Raw genomic sequence first — 19986 nt, forward strand, 5'->3', positions numbered from 1 at the left:
CAGCCCATCTCTTCTGTGGAGCTGATTCTCGAGTGAGCTAAGTTATATTTTTCTGCCTCTTTCCAACTTTGGCAGTGCACACACTTAAAAAAAATGGAAAATTGGCAGAGAAATTTAGTCTTTGGATGAAATGTGAAAACTGCATGTGGGGCATTCATAATTCTTTCTGGCTCGCGAGAAATAGGCGCAAGTGGAGGTCTTCAGAAGTAACTGCATTGTTATATTGATGAGAGAGAAAGGCTCATATCGGGCAATTTCGTAGGAAGTTTGATAGAGTTCTAGTTTTATCTTTGCATTGAGAAGTTTATTTTAAAGTTGGTTGAGATTGGAGATGTTTGTAGCCTTTCTTAAGATGCTATTCGCTACTTAACCATCTGAGTCAAGTCAGGTCATAAAAGTGTACACTAGTTTCATTTTGAAATGCTCTTGAAATGCTAAAAAATTCACATTTTGAACACAATGAAGAAGATGGTGGTTGTGTTATACATGTAATACTAGTTTTGTGAAGGGAAATTTAGAACTCAGTACATAGCGTCAAATGAGCAATGATTTAAGTAAATGCATGCTTGGCTTGGTGCTCCTTGGGGGCCACCTTGAACAATCACACTACACCTGAGACCTGAATTATTTCAAGATGATAGACAGAATCAATATTCTCTGAAATGTTTGTGTATATTGCAATTTCCCTTTGTCAGTCTGTTCTGTCACAATTATAGTCCTTTCTAGATCTTGGGAATGAGCATTTCTACAAATGTATAACGTTTCCTTCCAAATCTAGATGTCCCTTTTCCGTCTCATTCATAGATTTTTCTGTGAAACAGGTCAGCCAGAGGTTTGGAGTCGATATGAAGACAAATTTCAAAAACTGTTGTCTTATGAGCAATAAATTTGGGATGCCTATGCAGAGGGAACTTCATAAAAAAAACTCTGAATACAGAATTCGGACAGCCAAGAGCTGTGAATCATCGGATGTGATTCCAAGTAGATCAAAAGACCTTTTCAGCAAAAATTCTAGTTTGGGTGTTGTCAATCCTGGGTTTTCAGACGGGTCAGCCCAAATTTTAGGTCTTTTGAACTCTGAAAGTAATACCCTGGGGAAGACAAACAACAGGGAAACTGAAATAGAGCTTTCGTGTTGCTCTACCAGAGGTAGCGAGGCAGGCGATAGTATCTCCAATACTTGCAAATCACAAGAGTTAATCCATGAATCTAAAGAAGTTGTTTCCGACACAGGACTCCATTCAGTGAATAGTCAAACAATGCCACTTAAACCCCGTCAGTATTTGACAGTTGATAACACCCGGAGGGAGCAGAGAATCGTTGACTGGTTACAGGTCTTTGCCTCATCCACTTCACTTGAGACAGGAAATAACTCTTTTTTTTTTGTTTTGCTTTCAGTAATTTGATAACTCATGAAGACAATGCAGGTTGAAAAGGTTGTCTTGAGAGCAGAGCTATATAGGTGGCTTGTGGATCTTGAGAAGGACAAAAGCACAACAATGGGCAGGAAATCTGTAGACCGAATTTTGTACAAGCTTGAAAACCAAGGGCAATGCAAATGTGTCCACCTACCTGTACATGAGATTATGAGTACTGATGCTAACCGTAAAGTCAAGGTGGCTCTGCACCCATCTATTCAAAGTCTATCTTCTGAGGTACTAGGTAGAATCCGTTATAGACTCATGTGTTTTGAGAAGCAAACTCATTGCCAGGGCTCATTCAAGAAAAAGAACATTAACTCAGTTCTTGTATTGGATGGCGTACAAAGAACTCACACTCAAGCTTGTTCGGATGCCCTAGCTCTTAGAATGGCAGCCATGCGTGCTAATGGATTCATATCGGGAAAAATGGTGCGTGCAAAGCTGTTGCACATTTTTTTCTGGGATTAGGTATTTAGTTCACCTACTAGGAATGATGTCTTATCATATGGGAGACAAGATCATGATCAACAGAATCCTTATGTCACTCACAATCTGTTTGATGTGAAAGCAGCTATCGAGGGCATTCCACTTGAGCTATTCCTTCAAGTTGTGGGTTCCACTGTTCAAGTTGACAGCATGATAGAGAAGTTTAGAAAGGGACTACGTTTATGTGATCTTTCCATTCGGGAGTATAATGATCTAAATGTTACTCCAGCAATTAGGAGACTGTCATCGATTCTATCTATTTTACAGCGGTTGAAGGTAAAATTTCTTGCTTACAATTTAAATTAAATTTATCCCGTGAATATAGCCTTCTAGATTTTTCCATGTACCATATCACTTGAACTGAGCTGATTCAGTTTTCTGAATGTTTGAGTGTCATGCTATATTACTATTAGATTGGTGTAGATACCAATATCTCAAAAAGAGGGCTTGGGTCATCATAAGCCTGATTGGCTTTCTAATAATTTAACCTTGGCCGGGCAGTGAATCAAACTTAGAAACGATCATGACTGGCGCACTTACAGCTATAGATACCACCATGGATAATACATTGTTACATACTTACAGCTATATATACCACCATGGATAATACATTTTTACATACTGCATGCATGCTGCTTATCTTCAATCTTGAAGCATAAATTATCGTTTATTTCTGAAGGTTTTTTCTGTCAATTGCTCTGGATGCTCTTTATACATTCCTAATATCAAGACTAACAATGACACTTGTACATAGTTGATTCGTCCGGTAACTAGTGAAAGCTCTGAAGATGGAGTCATTGTCCCACATGCCAGTCCTATGTATGTCCTGGAGCTTAAGCCTTGTATAGAGGAACCGCCATTAGTTGCAACATATTCAAGTTCTGGATGCCTTGATTGTTGCCCAGACAGAGATGCTGTAGATGAGATTGTCAGGCATGATTTTATCCTCTCAAACAGAGATGCTATTGATGAATACTGGCGAGTTTTGGAATATATTTATGCAGTGGCTGATCCGAAAGCTGCTTTGCATGCATTCCCTGGGTCTACAGTTCATGAGGTATGCATGCATATTATTTTTCCACTTATGCACAAATGGTAGGATTTCAGAAATCTTCACATGAGAAAATATTTATGCATTGATCATCTATGTGGAAATAGAAGTCTTCTATATGTTATTTATTATGTTTGTCAATTTTTTCCATAACCCTTAAGATTGCCTTGTTTTAGTTCCCATCCACGATGGAAGGTAATCACGAATAAAACTTTTACAGATTTCTGGTCACAAGTCATGGGCCTCAGGTCGAGGAATGACTGCTAGTCAGCAAGCCAAGGTACTCAAACTTATAGTGAAGAGTAACTTCAATAAAAAACTTCCATACAAAGAATGTAAGGAGATCGCGAAGAATCTAAATCTCACCTTGGAGCAGGTTAGATCATGTTTCAGGTTAGATCGCGAAGAAAATCTTACGTTAGTCTCTCCTCAAGACCATGAAACTCGGGTGCAAGAACATCAAGAGGAAGATCACTGGAAGATTTCTGAAAAGCCTGGAGTAAATAGAGACAAGTGTGACTCCTATACCAGTCGTTCAGCCTTTACCAAGATGAAGTCAGCACGTCAAAGAAGGTTTCCATGGACAGATGAAGCAGATAGGTAATGGAAAATGAATTAATTAATGTGGGATCTATGTTTCCAATGAAGTTTGCATAAAATATTTTCCGTGGAAGTTACTTATGGGGAAACTTTTGGGAAGTTTGCGTGCATTTATTTATAGATTATCATCTCATACACTGTGGATAGAGTTTTTAAATTCTATTAACGGAGTTAGAGGGTTGCCACATATTTTATTAAAATATATTTAAAATTAAATAAATTAATATGATAAATAAAAAACATGTAACAATATTTAACCGGCTGAACTCAACAGACGGTGAACAATATTTATTTCTATGCAATTGTGGCTTGACTATTTTGCTATAGCCGAATAAAGTTAGACTAGTTCTGAAAAATAGAAAAATGACACTAGTCTTTTATTTTTCTCCCTTGTTTGCATTTCCCCTGAGAGTATATTTCATACTAATTGCTTCATTTTGTGTAAATGAATGTTTTTCTTTCAGGCAATTAGTAATTCAATATGTAAAACACCACGCAGCAGCAAAATTTTCTGACAAAAGCAGGCCTTCACTTTCTGACCTTCCAGCACCTCCAAAAGTCTGCAGAAGAAGAATGTCATTCCTAAAGCAGAATAGAAAATTCAGAGAATCTTTAATAAGCCTTTGTAATATGCTTAGCGAACATTATGAGAAGCACCTGGAAGAAACGGAGAGCAGGTCAATGGATGATGATGATCGTGGACTACTCATACCATGTTCATCAGGGGCTGGTAATTGCAGGAGTTTCTTTGAAGGCATTGGATGCAATCAAACTAGAGGTGTCCAGGAAGAACACTGTGACAATTATAATATGGAAAAGATTAATTTAGCCTTGGAAGAGGTTCTTCGTAGCAGGTGGGTGGCTACACTGGAGGCCCCTGGAAACGTCTGCGACTCTCAATTTCCATCTAATACGGGGAGTAGCGCTGCTAGATTTTCTAGGTGGCTTCGTGCACGTGAAAAAGATTTTCTGAGAGGAGGCATCGATCTCCGTCCAGATTTAACGTGTGGGGAAATTTTTCATTTGTTTGCGTTAGTTTCTTCAGGTGAACTGTTCATTTCCCCATGTGTTGCAGTCGATGGTGTCGGAGAAGCTGAATATATCAGAAACTTAAACCACACCTCTCTTTTCAATGACCCCACGGATTATCGCCGAGAAAAAGGTTTTCCTGGTATCAAGTTATCTGTGCATCGAGCACCAATGTCAAGAGCTGTTGCTCTAGAATCATCATTCAAGAATTGGGAGAAGTGTGGTAATGAACATTTTGTTGGTGAAAATTATCTAGGCCTCATTTCTGCAAGTCTTGAAATTGGCAGCAATTCATCACATTCTGAAGTTGGTAACGAAAAAGTAAATTTCAGAAGCACTGTCCCTGCTCCTGGGTATTCTTGTGACTCGACTTGGGAACTGATGGTTTGTTATGCTACACTTTTGATGCCATTACCTTCCAATCAAGAACATGTTGGTACTTTGTCTCCTGAAGTCTTTAAAACTATCTACACTGCCATCCAGAAGGCTGGTGATCAAGGTTTGGCCATTAGAGAAGTTTCCAGAGTTATGGATACATTAGGTATACATGATAATTTTTACTAGGAAGGACATATTTAAACATGCATTGCTTTCATTATTAGAAAGACCTACATACATGACGTTAGTACTTATTTCTTGTTGATCTTTTTCAGGAGAAGAAATGGCTGAACTTGTCATTGATGTACTCCAAAAGTTTGGACTAGCAGAAAAGGTAGGTTTGATTTTGTCATTTGACCATATTTATTCCTCAAATTTGGAAAAATTTGTAGGACACCATACCTATGGAATACCATAAATCATGGTGAAACATTGCAAGTTGAAGGCTTGAAAGGATTCTCTTTCTAGGCCCCTTTTGGGTCATCTTCCATTCTGATATTTCATTTATGCCTTACTTCTTGTCCTGGTCATTGCAATTAACTCAATGTTACGTCACATATTTTTGAACCTATTAAAAGAATTAAAACATTTATTCAAAAACAAAGGGATAGACCCTGTTAGGATTTTCTGACCTGATATTCTAGCATCTTGAGGTCATCTGGTCCTATGTAGAAGACAAGGGAATGATACCCATTACATCATCTTTAACTTCTTCATAGATTCACAAATATTTGGGCTGTTTTACGCTTGAACTGCGGCATTTGAACCAGTCTGTTTGATGTCTTGACAAGTGCACAAGTTAAATTTCCATCCTAACAAATGGTTTCTTGTTATGCTTGATGCTTTTATACAGGTCAGAATTAACGGTTCACTTCGTGTCATTGCTGGATCAACAAAGAAGCCCTCAAGCATACACATGGATTACAATGATGTGCAAAAATTCAACATTCTCAATCATCATGAGCATGTTGATTCATTGCCTGATAAAACTCACACTGTTAATTTGCGTGAGGATTCTATGCAACGCAATGTTGTATTACCAGGAGCAAATAATAGACATGGTCTGCCTGAAGGCTGCAAATGTCATGGTGCAGATGGGATCACCGAGAAGAATATGCATAAGGGGATCATAAGGCAAACCTTTCGTATTGTGATGCAAAATCCAGGAATACTGGAGGTACATGCTTTTTTTAGTTGCTTTTATTTCATTTTAATTGCATTATTACTAGCTTTTGGTACAATATGGAAAATTAAACAATTAATGCAAAAGAATAGGGATGAGGGTGTAAAATTACTTAGATATCTTGCTTGCAAATTGCTACTAATTATAAAAGATTTGATTACTTTTTAGTTTTTCTTTTTCTGCTGATGACTCATAGTGACGGCTGCAAGAGCAAGGTTCGGTAGTTTGTATTGAACAATTTTCCTTTCCTCACATATGCTTCTTCTGTACTTGCGAAAGAGAATGGGATATTTCAAATAAATTTGGTTGAAGTTGTGGTCTACTTAATTAAATCCCCTGAAAATAGAACATATTAGTTACACAGTTATGACTAATTTCTTTATTGTTCAAGCGTTTACTTCTATATATATTTGCATTGAGAAAGTCAGGAATATAAAAAATGAAGCGATTGTTTTCTACATGTTCACCACCTTTAGTTTTTTGTTCTTAATGTGATCGATGACCTATTTAACTGGAAGTTATTCTAGTTTGGGCTGGTCATGTCCAGCTACAGAGTGGGACTTGTTTTTGGAGGTCACAGCACATTCTCATTCTTTTTCCCCACTGTTTGTGCAGCGTGATATTATTCACAAAATGGAGTTGCCAAACCCCCAGGTAAGATGCTATTCAATATATAATTTCAAGATTTATGTACCTCTGCTTATTTTGTTACATTCAGACCATAGATGTACACTAATTTTATCACGTATATCTAGCTTATAGCCCTTTGCTTTCACTAGATGCCAACAAAGTAGTAACCAATACCTATGGACATTGATTATGTGGGTAGATAAATATACTCTATGTATGTATGTATATATGTGTGTGAGTGTCAATTATTGATTTATTCTCTCTTATTTTTGAAAGGCGAAAGATATTTGTTAATAGCAAATAAAAAACATAGATTTATATGTCCTCTCTGTTGTTTTGCATGGATTATTTGAAATGTTAGAACTTAGAACTCATAAGACGAGCTTTAACCTTGATGATAATATATATGGGGATGACATTCTGTCATAACTAGAATTATAAGCTAAAAACTTATTTACCCTTGCTTTTGTTGGAAATCAATTTTTACACTCTTGTTGTAATCTTTACCATGGTGAACATATTTTTGTAGCGACATTCTCTGTACCCTCCTGGTGAGCATGAACGTTAATGGATTCATCTGTATTTCTGATGCAGCACTGTAAGAAGGTATTAAGGTTGATGGTTCGGGACAAACACCTTATCATGAAGAAGATGCATCAAAGTCTACCTGGTGGAGTCCCAAGTGTTTTAGGAACCCTCAACATGAAAAAATCAAAATTAATTTACCGCGAGCACTTCTTCGCCAACCCTATGAGAACCTCTCTACTGTAGGAAAAGTTTATTTAGCTCTAATGTATTATAATACTGAATATTATTATATTCATTGAATGGAATTGATGAAAAGCTTTTACAGTTCAGAGGGATTGGGCATACCAAACATGAATGGCTCTTGTATTCAAACACAGTTTTCAGAGGCATAGCATAAATTTACAAAGCAAACCAGTTTCTTCGTATGTGCAACTCTATATTTATAAAGAAAATTGGCAAGAGAGGACCTCAGTCTGAGTATGAAGGATCCAATAGAGTTGAAAATGGAAACCTCAATCTTCGTTATCCTTTTCTTCTTCTTTATCCCCTCCTGTTCATAATCTTTTTCTTCTTTTTTCACATTAATTTCGTGAAGCAAATTATCGACATCAGTCCAATGCATTTTATATGGTTCAAAAGGATAATGAGCTGAAGAACCTCCATTGCTCTGCTGAAGATATGTAACCTTAAATCCAGGCCATGCGGTGCTCTCATTGATGGTATGTAAAGGCCGAGGCTCATTTCCAGTGTATTTCACCCATGCGCAATGGACAGAAGCTACCAAATCTTTGTGATCATGGCATGCATCAAGGTTAACAGAACCTACATTTTCTAAATTACTCTCCTCATTAACAAGGTTTATTGAAATAGTATTTTCTTCTTCTTCCCCTTCCTTTGCTAGGATGGAACCAAGCAAATCAGCTATCTCCCCCCAGTCCATTACGTTTGGAGTAGGCAGAAGTTTTTCTCCATAGCTATAATATTTGAGAGTATAACCAGGCCATACATTCTCAAAAGTAACATGAGCATCACCTTCACCATGGACCTCCTTTTTTGTATACTTTGCCTATATATTTCGGATAGCTTTTAGCAGATGTCCATGGTTGGAACACTGGTGAAGTTTGATTCTACTTGCTATTTTTGAAGCAGGATTCTGGCTATCTTTCACTGACACCAATATGGTTGTTCCATCTTCCTCTTCCGCCTCTTTTTCTTCTCCTTCACCGTATTCCCCTTCTCCTTCTTCTTCTTCTTCTTCCTCAACTTCCTCCTCCTCTTCCTCTTCATCTTCTTCTTTCTTATATTCCTCTTTTTCTTTCTCATCCTTCTTCCTCCCCTTGCTCTTCTGAAGAATCTGAACCAATGTCAGAGTCTTTTTCTTCAGCTTCTGCTTGATATTCATCCTCTGAATCATCAAAACCATCAGATCCACTCGCACTTTCAATTCTTCTCCCATTTTCTTCACTAAACAAAGAATGTTTAAAAGCTCCACTACTCATGTTCCTCTCCGTCATTTCTCTAAATTTACGAGCACCATGATCATTACCACCTTGCTTCATATCACAAGTGTAGAGACTTGAGGTAAACTTAGTGACGGGCTGTGGAAACAGAAAAAGAAAAAAAAGAAAGACAAATCAAATCCGCATATAATACCATGGAGTGAATCTTACACAAGGGAATGGATTTGGAAATTAGTGTGAGCCCAAAAAGAAGAGGATGAAGTAAATTACTTACACTTTGGTCGAAGCTACAAGGGCGTGTTGCAGAAGTAAGGACTTGGGTGGTTACCACTCCTCCAGACAGACTCTTTGTTGGTCCAATAAACTTACGATGGTCGTCTCCCACATTGCTTTTGTTAAGGTAATTTGTAAGAAGAAAACAAAAAGTTGTTGTGATTCAACGTCTTGAAAGGATACATTGAGGTTCCTCACGCCCACAGTCATGGTGAACCTCATCCACCTCTCCTTGGGGCAGTTGTTGAACATCTCTGTCCTCTCAGCCCTCCCAACGACCCAAGTCTTTGAAGCTGGTTTACCAAATCATATATACATGTCAAAACAAATGATTATCTGTAAGTTTTGAGGAAAATAGTGAGCTAAGGTGACCAGGGTTTTACCTGATAGTACTAGCACCTCCATTACCTTCTCCACTTTAGCCAGATTTTGGGCATGCAGAATCATAATAAACTCAACTTTCACTATCCTGTTGCTCGTCTTATCCCATATGGACACATGTCCGAGGAGAAATTAATTGAAACAAATAAATCGATTGTTAAAAACAGTTAAAAAAATGAGCCAGCAAAAGCTAGTGAAGTGTCGATCCAGAAGACCGCAGCTAGTGAGGAACAAGGCAACAAGCAAGGTTTAAACTCATTAAGAAACGGAAAAGAACCCTTTGTCCAAAGCACGATGAATTTGAGAAAAGTTAATTTCTTAAATTTATAATGTTAGTCACAAATTATGAAAACTAAAATAGAATGTCATAAATAGACACTAAGTCATGCTTTATGACATATTTGGAATACTTGATGAAATGACCGTTTTACACTGTGAGACTTACCATTAAAGTGTTTTATCAAATTCTTTAATTGACTATCTAACATTTGGGTGGTCATGATATACTGCTAGACACTACTCATGATTTATAAATATAAATCAATTATCAAATTAAAATTTGATTAGAATTTATATTTATTGCCAACATATTAGAAGCTTAATAAGTCATATAAATTAAGTAACATGATTGAGATTAAATAAAAATAATCAATTAAGTTGGACATAATTAGAATAGACCAAATAAAGTGAAAAATTAATTAAGTTCATAAAGACTTAATTGAATAAAAATACAACTATTGTATCTAAAGTTACAACTTAGTTTGACTATATAAATATAGTATATTAGTCAACTAAAACTCTAAGCCTTCAAACACTTCTTAGCAGTTTCATAAAAATAAGAAAAAAAAATAGTTTTCTTTGTCTAACAGAAAAAAGATTTGGGAAGAACTTTTAAGTTTTTTTGTTTTAATAACAAAACTTGCTATCACAAGTAAAAATTCTACTTTTAATATGATCTTATTTGATCACTGTGTGAATTACTATTAGAGGCCAAGCACTTTGAGTGGTTGAGAATTTGATAAATCCTAAAAGTGAAGAAGTAAGGATTTTGACTGTGAGATTTGAGACTGTTATTCTCTTTTAGAGTTTCTTACTTCATCATGAACCTTTTGAATTTAATTAACTCTTAATTATGATATCTAGAATAAGGTATATAATACTTAAATTTATAAATATTTATAATTAATTTAAAAATTACATGAAAAACACAAACATTGATATATTAAATTTGGTTGTTTCTTTGATTAAATGCATATTTAATTTTTTTCATTACATTATATTTTTAATTTTTTAATTATTTTCATGTTTGAGCATGAAGTCGAATCTCAACACAGAAAATGTCACTATCACATTTGTCTTCACCATTGTTGCCTCATTTGCTACATTCATCTTCAATGTCTCAAAGATCTCAATCAAACTCTGATTGAGATCTTTAAGGGAAATATTAATAGAATGAATGTGTCGATATTCAATCATTTTCCTTCCAATTTTCATTGTATTATAAGTAATTCTTGTTAAATTTTCAACCAAAAAAGTTTTGATGCGATTTTGCAGAGCTTTCACCTTTGGAAAGTTTTCGAATGGTGACATTGTTGACATAGTTAATTTAAGTATTAAAATTAAAATTGATAAAGTATAGAAGATGTAGCCTAAGAACTTGTATAAGATAAGATACATAATTTGTAAATTGTTTTTTCAATGTTTAATTTTCAAAGTAATTATAAAAAATATTAAAAAATCATAGTATAAGTGTGTTTCTACACGTTAAGTTTAATTTAGGCCAAGAATTGAATGCTTTTCAAAAAAAAAAAGGCTAAAGAGTATTTAAACTTTATTAAACTTTATATATATATATATATATATATATGCATTACAACATATAGTACTATGATTTGATTCTTAATTTCTGCAAAGTAAACCAAAAGTTTTAAGTTTAGTTTTTCATACTTTCAAATGTAGTACTAGTACTAACTAATTATCAAAGAAATTACAGAGATCGAAGAGGCTTTCTACAGTGCTGGGGAATAGGCGTTGGCCACCGTGGAAAGGCAAAGTCTAGCCTGGAGCCAGCCATTACAGGCAATATACCAGGAGTGAACAATTGGTCGCTCCGACTCAAACCTGGCGCCGTTACTGTTTTGGAACTGGTCCACCCTCCAGTCTCAAAAGAAAACACACCTCAGCAACCAAACAATCTTCATGAGCTCACCACCTTGTACCCCACTAAATAATTCCAATATTATTAGCATCGGCATGATGATCTCCTGATTGAGTTTTCTCTGAATAATGCAAGTCGCAGGAGAGCAGCTCGTCAGACCACACAGTACAATCGTGTTGTGGTTGCGCGAGCAGGGACGGTTTGCCATCGCAATTCGCATAGTGAACGGATTGCAGACAAAATATGGGCCAAGACAACCAGCTGGCATACCATTTATTTATTGATACAGCAAAAAACTAAATTATTGCACGAAGCTAGTATGCTAAGAGGGCCAAAAGGAAAATCCCTTGACCATGATTATCCAGCTGATGGGGAGAATATTGAGAAGTGCTTTGGTCCTGTGAAGTGAAGGTGGTCGTCATCACTGTTATTGTAGTGTGAAAACCGCTTCCAACTAAAATAGTGGGTGGACACCAGGGAGAAGCAGACAGACTTGGAACGGCTGATTGTTTTCGTGCAAGGGATTCGATGGAGAATTTCTATCAACAGAGCGCCATCGTGACCATCTATCAACGATGGTACGTACTACGTAGTGATGATGATTGGAGGAGCTGTTTTCCTTTAAAGGGAAACATGAAACAAGCCTTCTGGGTCTTGGCTGTGCTGAATTCAGCAGAGTCAGAGACGTAGAACAACTTACCTATGTGCTGGTATGGGAAAGAGAAGCAAAGGTTAAAAGAGATACAGAGGCAAAAATGGTAGAACACGACAAAGATCAAGAGACCTATAAGGTATGTAGGGTTTAACTCTGGAGTTTTAAACTCGGACGTTTTAAACTCGGACGGTCGGACCCGATGGACTGTACGAAAATTCACCCAAAATAAAGGAATTTGGATATTTCATTTTAAAGCTAATGAAAGCTTTTAAAATAAAACATCATTTTGTACTCGAGGATTTGATTTATTGATTGTTATATTATCTTTTGTCTAAAAAACAAAATTCAAATCCTCTTTATTTCAATTACAAAAAAATACATTATTTTATAAACATAAACTTTTTATCCAAATCAGCTAAAGATTTATGAATATCGGAAATGCATTATGGTACAAGCATGTCTATATACTATTAATAAACTTTGCATTTTTTGCTAGCCCTTACCGCTAAATTTTTTTATCTAATTTTGGCTCACATTGATCAATTAAAAGGAGTTAAAAATTGTAACATTATCACGTGGCCTTTTATTTATCAAATTAGTTTATTAATTTTTAAATATATTTAATGAAATGAATCTACTAGTAAAGTTTAAAATTTTTTCAATAATGTATAAGATACTAATCCATATTAACTTACTATCTACTAGTAATTATTTGGTTATAGTTTATAATAAAAAGTTTCTCATTTTTTTATTTGGATTTGATTTATTCTTTTCAAAAAAATCAAAATGATTCTTAAAAAAATAAAAGATAAAATACCCCAAACTCTTTAAATTTTAATCAAAATTATATGAAAACTTATTAGTTTTTAAAATAAATATTCCACTCTAAATGTCTAAATAACGTTAATATTAAATATAAAATATCTAAAATACTTTTTTTATTGATTTTTTTCTCTTGAGCTGGTCAACAACATCCTTTACAACGACCGATAACCCATGGAAAGCACTAGAGAGCACCGGAACCCTAATCTGGCTCCCTTAAGGAGCTCGATTTGGGCCTCCCTAAGGGAAACATTGGAGCTCCCAAAGGAGCACTAGATCTGGTACTCTTATAAGAGCCTCGATCCAATGCTCCCTTAGAGCTTGATTGAAGCACTTTCTCTTCTTTAAAATTGATAAAAAAATTAATAAAATTATAAATTAGTAATTTTAAAAATTAATAAAAAGTTAAATTATCTTTTTAATATTACTATATCATCAAATTAATGAAAACACTAATGATTGACAAATAGCTAGATTTATGTGTCCAATGAATAATATTTTTTGAATAAAATACCTAATCTTTTAAGTTTTTATTGAAATTATATGAAGGTCAATTAATTTTAAAAATAAACATTTTATTTAAAAAAATATTTTTCGTTAGACACGTAAGTCTAACTATTAAATCCAATCATTAGTCAACTGTTAATATTTTTCATCAAATTGCTGACGTAATAAAGATAAAAAATAATTTTATTTTTAATTAATTTTTATAATTATAATTATATAATTTTATTATTTTTTATTTTTTTTATTAATTGAAAAAAAATTCCCATTAGGGAGCATTAGGGGAGCCTCAAATCAAGCTCCCTAAGATCAAGTCTTCCTTTTTTTCGATGCTCCCTTTCCTTGGTGGTGCTCTCCTTTCTTTTGTAGCACCGATTGTGCTTTTTAATTTTTTTTATTTTTTTAAAATATGATAATAAATTTTTAAATTAATAAAAAATAAAAAAAAATTATTTTTTTTATTTTTGTTAACTGTGTTTGTAATTTTGAGATGAAGTGTTTATTTTAAAAATTAATAAATTTTTATATAATTTTAATCCAAGCTTAAGAGATTAAGTATTTTACTTCAAATTGTTAAACTACTATATATTAATAATAAAAAAATTATTAGCTCTTTGCTAGAGTAACTGATGAAAAGAAAAATAAAAAAGGAATGGCCGAAATTGAGGCGAGAATAGGTGGACTATTGCTAGGCGGGAGCCAAAAACAGGAGTTTTTTTTTTTTTCCTTTTTTTGTCGTTCCCTTCCGAAAAGAAAACCCCTCACAAAATTACAAACAGAGATCTTTAACTCAGCAGCTTCACACCAAAATATAGTTTTTTTTTTCCTTGGTGTTTTAGGGTTGTAGCGAGGGAGATACACAGAGCGAGAAGGGTAGAATGGGAAATCAGAAGCAAAAATGGACGGCGGAAGAAGAGGAGGCGCTTCTTGCGGGAGTCGCCAAACATGGCCCTGGCAAGTGGAAGAACATTCTTAAAGATCCCGACTTTGCCCCTTACCTCACTCACCGCTCGAACATTGACCTCAAGGTTCTCCTTTTTTTAAAAAAATAATTTTATCCTACTGTCTTGAGTTAATTCTTGGATTTCAGTGTAGTTGTAATTTTCCTTAAATGTTAATTGCTCTCATTTCTTGTTTGGTTATAGGGTTTATTTTGTGAATTAGTAGTAAAGTTTTCTTCTTGGTACTGTTTTAATTAAGATGCTATTTACATTAAGAAACCCTAGCTGTGTGAGTTTGACTGAAATTCAATTGGTAACAGATTAAATTGAAAGAAATTCTGGAATACTTGTCGAATGCACTTGTGTAAACTAGAAAACTGTCAACCATAATTTCATGTTAAGCGCGGCTGCATATGATAATTTAAATGCCTCAATGAGAATAAAACTTGTGTCCTAAACATTGAGGGCGATATGATAAATTTTTAGCTTTTTAGTGTTTTGGAAGAATTTAAGAAGTTGTAGACGGTTTGTTGATGTGTTAGGCCATATCAGGTGACTGGGGCCATAGTAATGAAGAAAATTCAATGAAGATAACTGTGGTGAAAGATAAAAGATGTCTGTTAAAACTCAAAACTATTGACAAAATGTTGGTCTGATACTAGTCATCCATTTTAATATGCTTGATGTTTTAGTTCAGTGAATTTTAATTTATCCGTAGCCTGCTCTTTTGTGGTTAACTTATATGGTTTTTTCATTTTTACTCTCATTTCAGGATAAATGGCGAAATTTGAGTGTTAGTACTTCTGCTCAAGGCTCCAGAGATAAATCAAGAGCACCTAAGGTGAAAGCCATTGTTGCTTCCCTTCCCAACACTCCCAGTTCTGCTCCAGCTGCTTCACGTGCTCACATTGTAACTACTGATGCTGTCGTGGGTGATGCTTCAAACAGCTCCTTAGATGGGAAGAATGCTCCTAGGTTTGTATTTCTGTTCTTTCTAGTCCATATTCAAATGAGTAAAGACAACTGCGTTGGTGACTAATCTTCTTGTAAGTATGATGTGAGAATGGGAACAAAGCAGAGGACATCCCAAAAGCTGTTTGGATGTCAAAAGAATCTTATTTGATTTCGTATTACATGGTCAATTAGAAATTTGAAACATCTCATGCTATGAATGAAGGTTTTATATTCTGGTTTGCTTTACATTCCTACTTCCCTTTTATATTGATAAAAAAGATTAAGTCGAAGTCTTAGATACTTAAGTTTGATGAATGCAAGTAAGTTTAAGTTGAATTTTCACTTTTGGTTTTACACAATTTCTTGTATTTTCCAATGATGCTGTACTGCCTTAACTTGCAAGTTGACTGGCTCACCATTTTTTGTGATTAGTACGTTCTCTTTCATTTATTTCTCAGATGGAGAGAGTTTCGTTTGCTTTATGTTGGAGTAGCTTGGATAAATATTTTGTTCATAATGTTCTCGTCATTGGGTACTTGATGCCATTGTCTCTTCTTTTAATTTTCACTTGACCAGGTATAACACAATGATTTTTGAAGCCCTTTCAACCATTAAAGATGCAAACGGGTCTGATATTAGTGCAATTGTAAGCTACATTGAGGTGAGATGGATTTTGTTTCTTCTGTTTTTTTTTTCCTCTTTTGAGGTGCAGTTCATGTGTATTTCTTATGTTTTATCTGGCATGAAATTGCTGCTTGGAATAGAATGTTTCTAGCTTCGTTAGAGGACCTGTTTGAGGTCTATTGGTTAGAAGAAAGCCAAATTTGGCTTAATCTAGAAACCAAGAAGATCAAAAGAGATAGTTGCAATACCTAAATCCTAGCAAGCAACCATAATTGAGCATCAAAGTTTGGAGCAGGTTTACAACATGTTAAAATTTCCTCATAAATGCTGATTGGTCGCTGAATTTCAATTTATTAGATGATTTCACTGCATGACCTTAGGTAGCATTTAGGGAAGTGGGAGCAAATTCCCTGCTATATACCCAATTAAATTATGTTGCAGTGTTTGTTTTGCAACAAATCATTGCAATATAAGATTGCAATGCAATCACATTACAACCAATGGATGTAATGTGATTGCAGTCCAAACCAATGCAATTAGATTGCACTGCATTCTACGATGTTATTAAAGATATTTTTTCTCTTCAACTTTGTTACTTTGTTAAAGACATTTTGTAATATTATAATTTATTTATTTTTATATAGATTTTGAGGGATGTCTCTTTGTAACTCTTAGTAGTCATTTTCGGTTGGATGGCGAATAGTGATTGTCAATAAAATTTATATTATCTTTTAAAGGAAAAAGAAATTGAAATAAAACATATAATACAGGAAATTATTTTAAGAAATAAAAATAAAATATATGACGTTAAAAATATTTTTAAAAGATGATGTTATATAAAAATTAACAATAAAAATACTAATATATTAAACTTGCATTTTAATAAATTGGGGTAATTTTGGAAATTGACATTACATTCACAGCAAAGTACTTGTAAATCAAATGCTGTAATGTTATCTTCCTTGCATTTTAATCATTACTTTGCTTATGTATCAAACATTGCAATGTTATCTTCCCTATTATCACATTGCTTGCAATTTCATTACTTGTAATCATATTGTATTGTAAGGTACCAAACACCACTTTAATGCTACATGTTAAATGGCAACAACTGTGTATGTCCTGTTATTTTAGAATAGAAGAAAGATATACAAATTTTTTGGTGCATTTTTTCTGCAGTTGGGTATTTTGTAGCTTGTAGCTAATATCAGGTTGTGTTTAGAAAATGTTAGAAACATCTTTCTCAATGCTTCATTGTTGGATGGGGATTTCTGAAGAAATGGCATTAATCTTCTGAACACAGAAAATTTTGATAACTGATAAGTGTGATTTCAATGAGACCTTTAATTAAATCCTGACTTACTCTTTAGGTATTTCTCCCTCTTATATGATAGCTGCATCCTAATAATATGAATTTTGATCTTCAAATGTCAAGTACGGTGTAATAAATCACTTTTACGAGCACATCACATCCTTCTTTCCTTAAAACTATGAAACTGGATATGTGTGTTTTTATCTTGGGGTGCCTTTTGTCTTCTTTGTGTGTGTTACTGTATTTGAACCAGTTATCGTTCTCTATTTTTCAACGCTTGTTGGGAAATGTTGATGTTAACTGTCTTGATTCACATGCTGCAGCAAAGGCATGAGGTTCCACCAAATTTTAGAAGGTTACTAAGTTCAAGGTTGAGAAGACTTGTTTCTCAAGGCAAACTGGAAAAGGTAATTATGATGCTACAAATGAATAACAGACCTTACTTCATGAATGATGGTTTCACCTTTTCTGTTTTCAAAAAATCATCTGGAGTATGCTAAACATGATGACAAATTGCTTCCAATGGATGGTATGTTATTTGAGTTTAGACTTTGAATGATTTCATGATGGCATTTTCCATGCTAATCTAAACTGCTGAAATTGCAGGGAACGGCTGAGAACATCATTATATTATTCGAGTTTTATTTTTTTCCCGCGCATTCGCATTCACGTTAGTTAAACTGAGTAAGAGCGTCTAGATTGACCTCCAGAATTGTCAGCATGACATTTACCACCTATTCACAGAATCTGTAAATAGATTTTCGATTCTCCAATTTCTTTAAGGTAGACAAAGCTTGTGACTTCACTTTTGAGTTTCTCCTATCATTTATTTATTTAAAAGATCATTGTATTTTATCAGAGTTCTAGTTAGTCCTTAGCTAAATTCATTTGAATAGCATCTATTCATTGTTGCTTATTTAAAACCAGCAAAGCCTGGGAGATTAGATCTTGTGTCTCCATTGTAACCACCAAGTGCATACTGGCAAAGCTTGCTGGTGCTTTCCTGATTTTAGGCAACGTTGAATGATACTTAAAATCTGGATGATGTTTGTTTTCATGCTAACAATGATTTTTAGCAAATCAATTTCTGGGGAGGATTTGCTAGTATGCTGGAGGTTAGGAGATACAATAAGTAGTGATGATATGTGAGAGTCATGGATGTTGTATTACATTATAGAAAAAATTAATGAACAGAGTGATTTTGTGATTGATGGTCTTAAGCTTACATATCTGATAGCATCTTCTCACCCATGTCAAAACCATCCACTGTAGATACAAAATTGCTACAAGATCAGAAAAGATGCCTTGATGGGAACGAAAACACCTACCCCTAAACAAAAAGATATTAGGTTACGACAGAATTCTGGTGTAGTGAGTTCTGGTGAAACAATGGAAGAAGCAGCAATTACAGCTGCCTATAAAGTTGCTGAAGCAGAAAATAAATCATTTTTGGCTTCTGAAGCAGTTAAGGAGGCAGAAAGAGTATCAAAAATGGCGGAAGATACAGATTCAATGCTACAGCTAGTGAAAGAAATCTATGAACAATGTATGTGAAATTACGCTTACCTTCTTTTTTTTGGGCTAATGCCTATTTAAATTAGTAGCATATGTTTTTATTGTATCCTGCCACCTAATAATCTTTTTTTATTTCACTGTGTTGTTGCAGGTTCGCGTGGTGAAATTGTTCTTTTGGCTTGAGTCTTAGCTTCCTAGGATGTAACTGATAGGAGTCTTTCCTCTATAATTTTTGGAATCTGTATGTATGTAAATTCATTGATCGTCGGGATAAATGCCTTGGCATTTTATTGAAATGCATGGGAAATTACGCCCATCCAAAGATCAATGACGAATCATATAAAATCAATGTACAATTAGCCCATCATATTGAGAGCGGAAACTAGTTTTGAGTTTTGGAAGCAATGCATTTAGGAGAATGTACATTTTAGAATGATATACTGAATAAACATCTTTAGACCTTGGCTTGGTGCTGCGTAATCAATGGAGAACCTATTTATCATGAAATCATGAAAAGGTGCTGAAAGGAGAAGCATGCTCCCTTTGCAAAACCAGCCTTCTGCCAGTTTAGTGGGGCATTTTGTAGCCTTTCGTGTGCTGAGGTGAGTTAACCTACCATTTCTGGGTTTTGGAACATCTCTTGGTAGCTTAAGGGAGAATGATGGTTGAACGTGGCGAGTAACGTCGTATCGATTTTAACAAAGTTAGAAAGTCTGGTGGTCTAACTGTAGTTGTAATTCTTAAAGAAATTGAGGTTTAAAGGTTCAACTCGTTTTCTCTTTATGCCTCCAAGAACAGTCTGGCCGGTTGGTTTGGTCAGCAAACTTAGCTAAGTGTTACGGGTCATTATTCTGTCTCCCATAAACCAGCTTATAGGGGTGTACAGCACATTCACTTATAAAGAATCTAAGACTTCCCGTTTTTATTTGATGTGGGATAGAGGCACTTTCCTTGTGATACTTTCACCTATCCGAATCGGCAACGCCCCCATTGCCGTCAGCCACTCTGCCTACCCCGTTGGGTCCCACTGAGCCAGTCTTACCTGCCGGGCGCTTGGCGTGAGTCAAAACGAGGATCGGTC

At 34.9% G+C, this 19986-nt stretch overlaps 2 protein-coding genes across 2 annotated transcripts; both read left to right on the forward strand.

The window, feature by feature from the left end:
• Nucleotides 1–893: 893 nt before the first annotated feature.
• LOC110424396 (uncharacterized) lies at nt 894–7549 on the forward strand. The gene is given in 10 exon segments (XM_089784959.1): nt 894–1334; nt 1428–2183; nt 2662–2964; nt 3179–3238; nt 3335–3558; nt 4023–5128; nt 5241–5299; nt 5819–6142; nt 6764–6802; nt 7373–7549. Coding segments are annotated over 10 exon segments (3489 nt in total).
• A 6653-nt stretch (nt 7550–14202) lies between these two features.
• LOC110424035 (telomere repeat-binding factor 4) lies at nt 14203–19725 on the forward strand. Its single transcript, XM_021438504.2, has 6 exons — nt 14203–14587; nt 15273–15475; nt 16031–16115; nt 17714–17797; nt 18663–18936; nt 19057–19725. Exons 1-6 carry the CDS (start codon nt 14438–14440, stop codon nt 19086–19088), a joined length of 828 nt encoding a protein of 275 aa, XP_021294179.1. The 5' UTR covers nt 14203–14437; the 3' UTR covers nt 19089–19725.
• Nucleotides 19726–19986: the final 261 nt, after the last annotated feature.

The sequence above is a fragment of the Theobroma umbraticum genome, unplaced genomic scaffold (assembly GCF_002168275.2).
Source record: "Theobroma umbraticum cultivar Fairchild unplaced genomic scaffold, ASM216827v3 scaffold_204.0, whole genome shotgun sequence".
NCBI classification, from domain to species: domain Eukaryota; kingdom Viridiplantae; phylum Streptophyta; class Magnoliopsida; order Malvales; family Malvaceae; genus Theobroma; species Theobroma umbraticum.

Coding starts and splice junctions, on each gene's coding strand:
- LOC110424035 (XM_021438504.2), top strand. CDS start 14,438: ATGGGAAATCAGAAGCAAAAATGGACGGCGGAAGAAGAGGAGGCGCTT. Junction 14,588..15,272: donor GCTCGAACATTGACCTCAAG/GTTCTCCTTTTT, acceptor CTCTCATTTCAG/GATAAATGGCGAAATTTGAG. Junction 18,937..19,056: donor GAAAGAAATCTATGAACAAT/GTATGTGAAATT, acceptor GTGTTGTTGCAG/GTTCGCGTGGTGAAATTGTT.